Here is a 13,008-nt window from a genome sequence, read left to right on the forward strand (position 1 = left end):
TCTGAGCTCCAATGGGGAACAGAGTGTGTAGAGTTTCTGCCTCAAAAATCTCAGGTTATGCAGACTGCAGATTAAATATTATTCCTTCCCAATTTCACACATGGTGATATTTATCAATATATTTCTCAGGGAACGTAAAATATGAGGGCAGCCTTTGGAAGTTTTTGCCAAAGGCGCACCGTCTACCTCTTAAAAATGTATTCGAAGAAAAAGCTCCAATGCAGGGTAGGCAACAAATTATTATTTTCGCAGCAGCACAAAATCAGTCATTCCAGTTTTATCCTCTGTGGAAAACATGTAATTGTGCGTCAAGTTTGTGCGTAAAGTGCGGCTGCAGGAACTTTCCAGGAGGATTAAGGCTTAAGTCCCTACCTCACGTAGAGAAATGTTTGGGGGTTTTCCCCCTCAGTGTTAAAGCTCAGGATGGTGATCTGATGTCCCCAAAGAGTCTATCAGTTTATGTGTGTTTTCTCGTGTTATTTTAATATCACTTTGTACTGTCACTATCGCTGCTGCACATTAAGATGAAAGCCTTTTGTTTGTTTATTCATACACGTTTCCCCTTCTTGTTTTTGGGGTTGATATAAAAAAGAGAAATGCATTTCAAAAATTGTCTTGGTTTCCAGCAAAGTTTCTTCAGGTTTTTATACATAATTTCTTCTTGTGTCTAACTCTTACGTCTTCTGAATCATTTCTGGAAAAAAAAACAATATTAAAATAATATAAATGATTATGAAGCTATTTTGACGTATAGTCCTACTTTAAACCATCCTCCCTCTACTTTATGTTATTCATATTGTTCAAACTGAATATTTTAATACGACTCTGAAATTAACTTAATGAGGATTCCTTATTCCTCTCCAAAAAATTCTTCCTTTGGTTTTTCTGTTCATAGGGATGTTTTTAGTGGATGGATCTCTAACGTCCGCGTCCACTTGGCACTGATGTGCTGATGATGAGAGTGCACTGGGAGGCTGGTATAGGCCTTCTTGGTACCATTTGTGTCGTTTCCATTGGTCAGGATCCTTTTCCTCGTGCCTCAGCGTGACATCACATCCACCCGACCCGCAGGAAAGCAACACAGATTACAGATGATGCTGGACATCTCAGAGGACGCGCACACTTTTCAGCTTTACGCATAATCATTCGCTGGCCGCTCTGTAGCGCTTTAAGGCACCAAAAATAAAGGATATCAGAGCTGATGCCTTGCGGTTTGTAGAGTGTATTTCCTAAGAAGTAGGAGGAGGATTGTGCTCGGATTTTCACTTTTTTGTGAGCGGAGATGAGCTGTGCGTAAAAATCTGTTTATCGCCTTTAAGAGAAGGGCTGTCACTCTCCCACCTGTTGGCAGGTGGTGTTGGCTTTACCCGCGGACATCTACTATGACATTGGGTTTGGAAATCATGGAGGATATCGTTATCGACGTAGTAGGGGAAGGACTCAAAGATAACGGAGAGGAGCAACTTTTACCTTCGGATGAGTCGCGGAGTGAGCAGGACGGCGTCACGGAGACTTTCAGCAGCCAGAGTAAAGGCCGGGACACCTACAGCCCTGCACGGGCGAGTGCTCCTCCTGCTAAAACCAAAGGTCCAACGTCGGTTAAGCCTCCATATTCATACATCGCTCTTATCACGATGGCCATACTGCAGAGTCCAAAGAAACGGCTCACCCTCAGCGAGATCTGTGACTTTATCAGTCACCGCTTCGTTTATTACAGGGAGAAGTTCCCCGCCTGGCAGAACTCTATCAGACACAATCTGTCCCTTAATGACTGCTTTGTAAAGATGCCTCGAGAGCCCGGAAACCCCGGGAAAGGCAACTACTGGACTCTGGATCCCAACTCCTCAGACATGTTTGAGAACGGGAGTTTTCTGCGGCGGAGGAAGCGCTTCAAGCGGCAGTATTTTCGATTCGACCCGCTCAAGGAGCAGCACCTGGAGCCAAGCGGACTGCATGGCTTCCCGCACGGTGCCTACGGGCTCGGCGCAGCGGCTCTGCAGCTGCCCAGTCTGGAGATTTACCCCTACCTCCATCACCATGCGCCCTCGCCGTGCGGCCCCGCCACCATCCCACCTGTCAGCAGCATCCTGCCGGCACTGTCCAGTTTCTTCTCCTGTAGCGCCCTCACAGCCAAAGCTTTCCTCCAGTCGCAGCCCGGCATCGAAGCCTTCTCGCCGGCCCAATGCACAGCATACTCCTCTCCTCTGACCTCCGGCGCTTCCTACGCCTCCCCTGCGCTCTTCCACCCGGCGGCAGCTCCGCACTTCCTCAGTTTACACCAGGAGTATCAAAAACTACAGACTCAGCGTGGCACCGTCGACCTGGCCAAACACATCAACACTGCTAATAATGAGTAATCACGTTAATGCGGACTTTTAACTCGTGTTTTCTCAGGTAACAGAGACAGTTTAAGCCGAAGCTCACAATTTCTCCAGCGATGGAAATTGGATGGATGCGGTTTAAAGAATGTTGTGGATATGTTAGAATATCTCCGTCCTTTCCCTAATGGCAAAAAATCTGTTAGCTGGCGCTCTTTTAAAAAAAAAAAAAGATTTTGAATTATCATCTTTTAAAAAATATTTAAATGACGAGTTTCCTATATTTTTTTCTGGAAAGAAATAAAAGTCAATATTTAAACCTTGCGTTCAGTTGTATTTTGTACAGATCCATGTGGCAAAGGTTTTTATTTAGCTCATGGATGACCTTGAAAAAAAAAAGTTTAGATTTAAAGTTACACTCTTTGTTTTTATATGTCCTGTGTTGTCTTGCTTTAAATGGTAATTTCTGGGTTTTTACTATGCCTGCGCTGATTTAACATCAGGCCCTAACTTGTAATGATGACAGTTAAAATAAGATAATTTTTGTTCAAATGTCAAGAAGTGTTGCATTGAAACAGCCAAAGAAAAATAAATTAAACAATGGTAAAGAATAAATTTGCTATTAAAATAGGCTGCAGGTCTATTAGGCCTAATTATCCTGCACTACTGTAAAGATGTGCTTCAGTTCTGCATAAAAAATCATAAAGTCAAAACAAAATTACACATTAAAAATACACGGTTGTCGGCATTTGTAATATAAATCACTGGGATATTTTGTATGTTATTTAATAAATTGTAACAATAAAAGAAAACAGCAAGACAGTAGCTTGTAAAATCATATATTTAATGTTTAAAAAATGATGGAAAAAAGCAATATTTTGCACCATGTGAGGTAAGGGCTGGTGCGTCAAGGTCAAAGTCAGTTAGGATGCTTCTGGATTAACACTTCTAATAATGCATGCAATTATAATGAAACAGGAATAATAAGAATTTCCCTGATCACACCTGTCAGCAGCTGATGATTTTAATACTAGAAGAACAAAAGGGGTCTTAGCTCTAAAGCGCACAGGCCTATCAAGCGTATACGTCTATGTGTGTGTTGTTCATGGCTGTAACACTGAAAATATACATGCCCATAATTGCATTATTTTGTAGGGCCACACACGTACGCACACACACACCTTGTCCCCCCTGTCCAAGCGAGAAAATCTGTACAACACATTTTCGTGTCAGATAAGTTCAATCATAAAGCTGCTTTCTGCTTGATTACCTCCCAAAAATCCCACAGTGCAGCCCTTTTAGTGAATCACATTATTATTATTATTATTATTATTATTATTATTATTATTAAAGAGGAAGTTAGGTCCAAAATACTGTATGTTGATTGACTGTTTTTTTTCTCTTTTTTTTTGTCGTTTTATTTGGGCATATTAAAAGTGTCCTAAAAATTAAAAAACAATGTCCTGAATTTTAAAAGAGACAACTTCCCAAATTAAATAATATATAATAACCTAACAGAACTTTTGTCTTATGTGGTGATTTTGGCAAATATTAGAAATTCAAGTTATTCTTTTTGCAAAAAATAACCCACCAGTTCAATTCCACAATCATAAAAAAATGATCTTTCCTGCTCAGAAATTGTCAATCCTGGGTGAAAACAACATTTCACAGAGGAATCAAAACCGTCTGACTTCTAACAGACTACTTCTTCTTGTTTCTTTTGTTAAAAGACATATATACATTTGTTTGGGCTGAATCAATCTCAACATGATTAGATCAACAATATAAACTACAGCCTAAACCTAAAACAAATAAGTGAATCTTTTTGCTTAAGCAGACATAGTGTGATTAAGGTACACACAGGTATAATCAGTAAATATACTGTATAGTGAGTGTGATTAGTAAATCTGTCCCAAAACCTTCCACCCATTTCTCCATGCTATTAATTCACATTATCTGATTTATTTTTCCTTTTCTTTTTCATTTAAGTGAGGGCAGCACTGCTTTACAGTGAGAATGACAGTAGTAAAAATAATTCTAGGTTTCAGAGCATGGAAGTATTTATTTAATTCTATTCTGAGTCTGGTTTAGATAGATTAGCATGCTGAAGCTCTTGGTAGGGGCTGATGGATCGCCCCACACACTCGTTCCTTTAGCAGACTTTGGCACCCAGGGAGGGACTGAAACAAATAAAAAGATTGTTACCTGATGGTGAGCTCTTAAGTTGCCTACTCCTGAAAGAAAGAAGAGCACACATTCTTACTGAGCCTATTCTTTTTTCTTTGCTGCTTTCAGGAAATTTTAAAAACTCCAATTTTTGATGCTTAGGTTTAATTCAATCTGTTTTGAGGTTTTGTACTTTTTTTGCCATAACCAAATCTCTAATATTTGTACTGCTAATCTTAAACAGTGCGGCACAAGCTGTGGTTAAACTGATCCACCATGAGATTCATATCATACACCACAGCATTTCTGCTATTAGAACTTATCTGATTGAAAAGCAAAATCTATTTTTCTTGCACTGTGGTTGTAGTCCTTTAGTCAAAACTGAAAATGAAGTTGCACTGTAGAAAGTCATGAAATCTTTGAAGAACTTTTAGTCTTGTATGTTCCTGCATGTCATCTATTTAGCAGGCATAAGTCAAGATGCACCTTCTGCACAATCACACACACATGGGCAGGATGTTTGACTTTAGTGGCTGAACATCATGATCAAGTATGACTAAGGAAATCTTTTTCATTATAATGAGCTTGCTCTGCCAGTAGGAAGCCAAATGAAGAGAAACTGAAGCAGAAGAACACTGTTGCTGGGAAGGAGAGAAGTCAGGGTCGTTTTTTTTGGGGGGGGGGGCTTGTGCACCTGATAAAATAAGCAATCGAGGCTTATGTGTGTGTGTGTGTGTGTGTAGCTATGACTGCATGTCAGTTTTCCATCCTGAAGGCGGTAAAAGTTGCCAGTACACTGCTGAAAGTCTTTTTACTTTCCTTTTTACTTTGTGCGTCATTGAGTGTGACATGGTTTATTAAATCTTTACTTGTATTATAAGTAAAAACCTCTTTTTAATGATTAGCAGCAAGATTTTCCTGTTTTTAACACTACCTTTTCTACTTTATAGTCTCTTTAATTTGTGAGATGTCCGAAACTTTAAAATTTAATGTAATCTGCTAAATCACTCAGAATTTGAAACAAAGGGATTGTGTTTCAGATTGAATATGTCACCAGCGAACTTTACTCAGTGTCATATTAAATTGATTCATCAGATAAGTGGACATGATGAATGAATATTTATGTGATGACCTGTCAGTGGTGCATCCCATGTTGCACCGCTGCATTTTCTGCTCAGTTCCACGTGGATTATCAGTTCTGAGTTATCGTAACTCACATCTCCCCTCTGATGTGGAGGTCGTTTCTCTGGGAAAAGTGAGTCAACTCAGTCAGAACTCCATTCATGCCTAACTGTGCTGCTCTACCAGGCTTTCATTCTCCACTTACAAACGCCAAGCCAAACAGGCAAGATAAATTCATTGGTAGTGCACCCCGCCTCACTGCCTTCACTCCTTCTGCTTCCACAGCAACGACCGATAGTCCAAGAAGGGAGACTGGTGCATTCTGGGATAACCCCTGCAAGTTCAGTCAGGACAGGAAACACAATGTCGCTACGTTTTTCCAGAGAATTTGAAATGCATAATTTGGAATAAATTCCCCTAAAATATTTTTCCTGTGCCTGATGTTGTGTGTTTTTTTTAAAATATGAGTTTAGTACCTGCAAATCACATGGGTTAAAAAGTTACCCAATTTGGGTCAACATAGCACAGATGCAATGCTGAGTTAATGTTAGTCAGTAACACTGCATTTTGATTCAGTGTCAGTGTTTTATATGACTGTTGAATTAATGCATCAAAAGAACTCCATGTCTTTGGTCTGTTTTCTACCCATGGGTACTGGGTTTTTTTTTAACCCACTGTTTTTTTAGTGTGTATATACTAAAAATCCCTGTGTCAAAATTGAGAACCATAACAATATTTTGTTAAGGGTACCCACTACATGTTGGTAGAAAACCCAAGACAACGCATTGATCCAGTGTTAGTGTTATTGTCTTTATTACTATTGAGTTACCGGATCAAAAAAGCCCCTTGTCTTGGCAGGTTTTCTACCGGTGGGTACTGGGTTTTAACCCAGTGTTTTTTAGTGTGTATATGCCCTATAAAATGCTAGATCAAAATTGATCCATTTAGGATCAATATAGCACCACTGTTGGTATTATCTTTTATATTAGTGTCATTATTTACCCAAATCAAAATCATAGTATGGTTGCAAAATGTTATAATCTGCGTAATCTGATTCAGTTTACATGTCACTATTTTGAATGTCACAAGTCAAATTTGTGATAGTTTTAAGGTTAAATTTGTTCTTTTTGTTTTTAACACTGGGTCAAAAATAATCATATTTCAGATGGTGAGATAACCCAAAAGTAAAACAAAAAAACAACATTTATACTGAGTCCAGAATACCCATTGGTACTGGATCATTTTGACCCAGTGATTTTTTAAACTGAACAACTGTTTGCCAAACATTGATTTGTGTTTGCTTTAGTACTTCAAGAGTGTGCTGCTATAGAATCAGAGTTTGGTTAATATAGAGGCTTAGGTGTTGTGGTTTTTCAGTTATCATTAGTAAATCTTGCACCTTTCTGCTGAGGTAGATCACAGCTGAGGTTTTCTCTCCTCTCACTTTAATGGCTGACTTCCACAAGCCTCACTTGCTCCTTGGCGTTTACTTTTCCTGGCAGGGCCAATCCCCTCTGCCCTGCTTCAGGGAGTTATTCAATTATAAATCTTCTTTTGCAGCACCCCCCACCCCCAGCCCCTTACTTTCCCTCTCTCACCGGTCTATGTGTTACCCTGCCAAGCCCAGTAAAACATGCTGCTCTGTTGGTGCACCCCTCTCCAGTCTCGTGCCCAAGAATTTATTATGCTCAGGGTGGTGGGGTGGATTGCGGTGTGTTTTTGGAAAAGGGACCCCCCCCCAAGCCTCAGTGCCAACAGATGACAGTGACATATAGCAGGAAAGCCACCCAGAAGGAGAATGATCTCACACCTCAGCCACGCGCTCAGAGTGGGGTGGGAGAAAATAGAGAGAGGGGAAAGATCTGTGGCTGGGGGTAAAGGGGACAATAAAATCAAGATGAAAAGAGGCAAGGATGGAGAAACAAAAAGGAATAAAACAAAAACAAAAAAACACCAGCAACCGAAATCAAACACCTCAAAGCAAGTGAATGATCTGATGACACTTAACAAAAATATGTCGGCAACTTCTTTAAATACTTTAGGTTACTTGCTAAACTTGAAATGTGTTATAATAATTTCTAAAAAAACCAAACTATGTTAATCCTCTTAGATATTCTATTCTTACCCTTAGCCCATGGCTCATTTCTGCAAGCCAAGGTTTTGAGGAAATGCACTGCTCCATTAGGCAACCTAAGAAAATCCGCAGTTGGATTCAAGGTGTTATAGCAGATAGATCCTCCTCTATACCACGTCCGTTTCTCTAAAAGCTTGTGAAGCAGCCAATCAGTATGTAATTGTGTGGCACTTGGTCTTGACCCCCCCTCGTTTCACTCTTTTTTCAATCTTCCTGGTGTCCTACTGTTCCCCAGCTGGCAACGTCATGCCCTCACCCTGTCCACAGTGCTTGACATTGCTTCGACATCCCCTCTTCAGATTTTTGTGTATCACCACGTGTCTGCATGGGCGCGGGCATGTGCAGTATCCGCTGCAGGTAGAAGGCCTCCAAACACCAAGAGAAGTGCTCACCCTTTACAGGCCCAAGATGAAAGGCAGCGGGAGTGTGATGTCACCCACAGCAGCCCCTAAACCACTTATTGCACTAAATGAGAGCTATTAGCCACACAAACAAAGACATAAAAGTCTCTGTCATTTAATCAAAAGGGGAGCAGGAAGCACAATTAACATCTGGGCCAAGATGTGTCATAGAGGGGTCAGGCTATAACTGTGCAAGCTCTTATTACAGTTGTAGAGTCCAAGGCCTGGCAGTCAGTGTAAAGCCTACTGAGAGTCAGTAACCCCAACCTGGCTGCGGCCCTCCCGCTCCCACTGATCTCTGAGAAAGACAAAGTGGTCTGCCTTCCACACCAGGCATCGCCATGCAGAGCAGGGGATGTTTGAAAACCAGCCAGTTAATAGAAACCTCCCTCACTCCCTCTCCCTCTCTATCTCTCTCTATTGACTCTCAGTATCTCTCTCTCTCTGTCTGCACTTTCTCTCTCCACCTCTCTCCCCCATTACATTTGGTTTTCTCCCCTCAATAACGTCTGCAGTGGCATATTACAACTTGGAAATGGATTTTAAAAGGGAGTAGAAATGGTTGCCAGAATGGGAAAAACATGGATTGGCTCAATGGAAGCAGATTAAGTGGGCATGCCAAACCTCACGCTTTGTAAGAAACAAGAAAAAGACCCCTTTTTACATTAATGCTCAGAGTTAAGGACCAACCGCATAGTGGGCGGAAATCAAAAATCCCACCCTCTTTGAAAGAAAGAATGAAAATTCTGGGCGATGAATTGTCACCTAATATGAAAGAAATGGCTCTCTTTCCTGGTCATTGTGACCGGAGTGAATACAACTGGGTGCTGTAAGGCTGTCAGTATCAGAGGACAGGCCTACTTTTTTATCATTGCTGCAGGTCTCTGTGTGCTCAGGGAACTGTAAAGCCAATTCATAGGCCTGCAAACATCCTGTAACAGTAACATAAATCCACTAATTCAGGCCTTTGTGTTTGGTAATGGATGTTGTGCCCTACTATGTAGATGTGATATGATAGGATTGATTGCTCTGAAGAACACTGAGGCTGCTTTCTAGCGCCGCCCTGCCACCCAAACTGTTGGCCAACGAGCCGTTCATCCCATGTTGCCTCTGTTGGTGGTCCCTGGTGTAAGCTATATTTTCCCCTCACTTCTCTCTCTCTCTCTTTTTTTTATAGCTAACACAAAATTGTTCCTAATTCGCTGCTGCTAGAGGGGGGTAATTTGCGGCTTTTGGCTGAGTGTCGCAAGCCCCAAATTTGAAAAAGCTGCTGAGTTAAAGGCGTTCTGTGAAAGGCAGTAGGAGCAACAGTAGGGAGAGGAGAAAGGGGGGGGGGGGGACTAAATTTAATCAGTTGAAAAGGAAAAACAGCAAAACATGATAAGCCTCAAAAGGCAAAAGACTGAAGTGCAATAATAACTGTTGGGTAATGTAATCCGTAGCCACCAATAATTATGGCTCTTTTGATGAAATGATGGTGATAATGTCTCCTCTTCTATCCCAAGTTAATATGATTTTGTTTTAGCTTGTGAAAACATTCATGTTCTAATCAGACTATCTTGGCCAAAATACTTTAGCTCATATTTCATCTGTGTTTAGTTTGTCTTGGTGTCTCAAATTCTCTGAGATAAAAACTCTCTCCAGCTGACTCTCTGTTGCAAAAAATGCAATCTGTAGAAGAAAAAAAAACAGTTCGATATAGTAGCTTCATATTTACCGCACAGACATGAGAGTGGAATCGGTTGTCTCGTTTAACTTTTGGCAAGAAAAAGGGTTTTTCCCTAAATGTTGAACTATTCCTTTATAAGCAACATGTCGAAACCCTTGTTAGAAATTGAATTAGGTTTTTATTTTAGACACAAGCCCTGTTTCTCATTTGAAGCTAGAAGGGCGTGTTGCTGCCTTTTTTTTTATCAGTTCTTGATTAAAGTGATTTGTTGTGTATAAATACTTCAGCATAGTTGAACTCATCATATCTAATTGATATTTGTAACAATATTAAAACTACTCACACATAATTGTGCTTTGTAATGCAGAGTTTGGTGGCCATCTCTGTCCTTACGTCAAATCAGTCAATGTTTTTTTTAATTTATAAATCCTATCTGGGCAAATTACCATCAAATCTCTGGAGTAGCTCAACTAATTTGAAAAAAATAGAAATTACAATTTAAAAAATGGCATGAATTGAGTCTGCTCTAACACCTGAACATACAAGATGAGTACACAGAAACTAGTTGCTGGTGTAGATGAAATAGCACTTGAGGGAATAAATGAAATAGAGGCTATATAAAATAAAAATGTAACGATGGTTTCAGTTATTCTGACCTGCTGTCTACATGATACTGGAAGGGGAAAACAGGAAGTAACTGATTGAATATCTGCAGCCGAGGCAGTTGCTGCTAGCTGTGTGCAGGAGAGCGTCTGGCTCTCTCTTTACACCGAAGCTTCATGTTCCCAGAGCAAAGGGGGTCTGAGAGCTCCTCTGCGGCCTGAGAGGTGCTCATTCATTTTGATTAACAGGGCCTTCCTCACTCTCATCCCATCCTTGGTGGTTCACTCTCTCCTCAGGGGAAAAGCCCGCATGGATGTTTTCCTTTTTTTATCCCACATGGTTTTTCACTTCCACAACAGCACGTCATTACCCGAGTGCTTAAACACTTAAGAACAGTTTAAAATGAGGGAGAGGAGGTGGTGGTAAAGGAGGGGGAGGAGTGAAATAACACTCACAAGCAATGAACAGTTCTACATTAACTCTGTATCACTCAAGGGAGCTGTGAAGGCTGCCCCGTAAGCAAAATGAAGTCAATAAATAAATGTGGCTGTTGTCAGATGTCTGGAACAGCTTGAGAGGTTTTCAGCATTGGGGCAGCCCACCATGTTGAAATGAAGGGTGATAAGTTTAGGCGGCCCCACAGAATTAAATACTACAACTTGCTGACTGCCATTGACTAATGAGGGCGCATTTGCTGCATAATAAATTCAAAAAACGAAAGGAATGTTTGATCTGCACCAAAGCATAGTTTTTTTAAAAGTCACAGTGTCTGCTCAGCTCCGGTTGGAGAGAACACCACCATAACACAGAAGAGGTCTATTATTTTATACATATCCCACATGAGCTGCCTCTGATAACTACACTACTCCGACAGAGGCTTGCTTTCACAGCAGTCAATCAAAGCAGCAGTGACAACAAACTGCAGAAAGAGACAGGAGCTGTCAATGGAACGAGCACGCCTACTTCATTTCATGACTTCATTGGATTAAAATACTTCCCAAAACACTGTTTGCCGAGATGCAACTACAGCTCTTTCTCCGCAGGTCGGCCCTATGGGAACACGAGCAGAAAATATAAAACATGAGGAAAAGCAGTAGCAGCTGGATGAGTGTTTTTCCAAGTTAAAGCAATTGATCAGTTAGAGTCCAGAGAGTCCTAAGGAGGAGGAGGTGGAAAGGGGGAGCATGGTTCAGAGGAAGCTGCAGGTGTGGGGAAGAGAAAACACAATCACATCTCAAGTCAAACAAATGCATCTCCTCTGATGGAGATAGATAGAGGGTCAGCATTCCAGTCCATGCTGAAGATCCCCACCGCGTAGCCCCAGGTCCTCTATCTCACTGCGTCTGCTGCTGCTGCAGGGTCAAACATCTGGACAGAGGGAGAGAAAGCAAGTAACAAAGAGGAGTGAAGGAGAGAAAGTTACAAGAGAGACAGAAGGGTGGACGTGAGGCTGAAGAAAGGAGAGATGAACTGAGGTCAAGAGAAGAGGTGAAAGATGTTAAACGCACAGCCGTGTTTATCTTCAGGACTCCTGCGGAGGGGGGAACGCACATAAGTGAGCTTGTGTCGGTGGGGGAAAGTTCACACCCTCCTTGTGTCTGCTCTCTATTCCTCTTCATCTTCATCTGCTTCACCTCTTTCTAACATTTTTCTAAAATCTTCCATGCAGCTGAAGGTCAGAGGCTGCAGCAAATGGGGCAACATTCTGTCTAATCATGCAGCCAACACTTTAACTTCTTCTATCAGTCTCCTCTCTCCTGCCATCCCCCAGAGAGCAGAAGCCTTAAACTGACTGCTAAAAACTTTGCTCTGCCTCCTTTTTTGTGTTTTCCCCAGGAGTCCTATAAAAGCCTACTCTGCTCTTGTTTTCTCTGCAAGTCAAGGGATGAGCTAGAGCTCATAAAGAGACAACCAAGAGGGCACACTGAGGTCCTGGGCTGTGTAAAAAGGCTGTGGCCACAGCTCTGGTGGTAGTAGCAGTGGTGTAGAGGAATATAGAGTTATATACACACACACTACACCTTGAGAGCATTTGATCCCTGTGAACACTGCACGGCCTGGGGGGGACACGCTCTGTAAATTTCCCTCTCGCCTGCTGTGTTCTCTGTAATGGCAGCCTGAGCTTGTAAAAAATAAAAAATAAAAACTACACACATGACAGGTGCCAAAGTCAGGAATGTGAAAAAACTGAATGATGAAATATTTTCATGCCAGTTGCTTGTAATTTCCTTTCCTTTTACTTTTTTTTAGTGGTGTGTGTGCTTTTGTAAAAACAGAGTGTTTTGAGTGTGTATATCAGCATTTCTACATGCATGCATGCAGTGCTGGAGGAAGTATTCACGTAAAAGTGTTACATGAAAATGTTACTGAAGTACATATAAGGAATAGTAGCGGGCTGGGTTCGAACCCCAATTTTGGCTAGATCTCTTTGTGTCGACTTTTGTGTTGACTTTGCATGCGTGGTTTTCCTCCGAGTGTCCGGCTTCCTCCCACAGTCCAAAGACATGCAGAGTAGGTTAACTGTTGACTCCAACTTGCCCGTAGGTCTGAATGTGAGCGTGAATGGTTGTTTGTCTCTATATGTCGGCCCTGTGA

General features: G+C 41.4%; 1 protein-coding gene across 1 annotated transcript; it reads left to right on the top strand.

Annotated features, from left to right (window-relative positions):
• Nucleotides 1-1,347: 1,347 nt before the first annotated feature.
• Nucleotides 1,348-2,357, top strand: foxd7 (forkhead box D7). Its single transcript, XM_040123812.1, has one exon. The coding sequence runs from the start codon at nucleotides 1,383-1,385 to the stop codon at nucleotides 2,355-2,357; it is 975 nt and encodes a 324-aa protein (XP_039979746.1). The 5' UTR covers nucleotides 1,348-1,382.
• Nucleotides 2,358-13,008: the final 10,651 nt, after the last annotated feature.

This window comes from Xiphias gladius, chromosome 3 (genome assembly GCF_016859285.1).
Source record: "Xiphias gladius isolate SHS-SW01 ecotype Sanya breed wild chromosome 3, ASM1685928v1, whole genome shotgun sequence".
Taxonomy (NCBI): Eukaryota; Metazoa; Chordata; class Actinopteri; order Istiophoriformes; family Xiphiidae; genus Xiphias; species Xiphias gladius.

Excerpts from the sequence above, each read along its gene's own strand:
- foxd7 (XM_040123812.1), top strand. The coding sequence starts at position 1,383 with ATGACATTGGGTTTGGAAATCATGGAGGATATCGTTATCGACGTAGTA.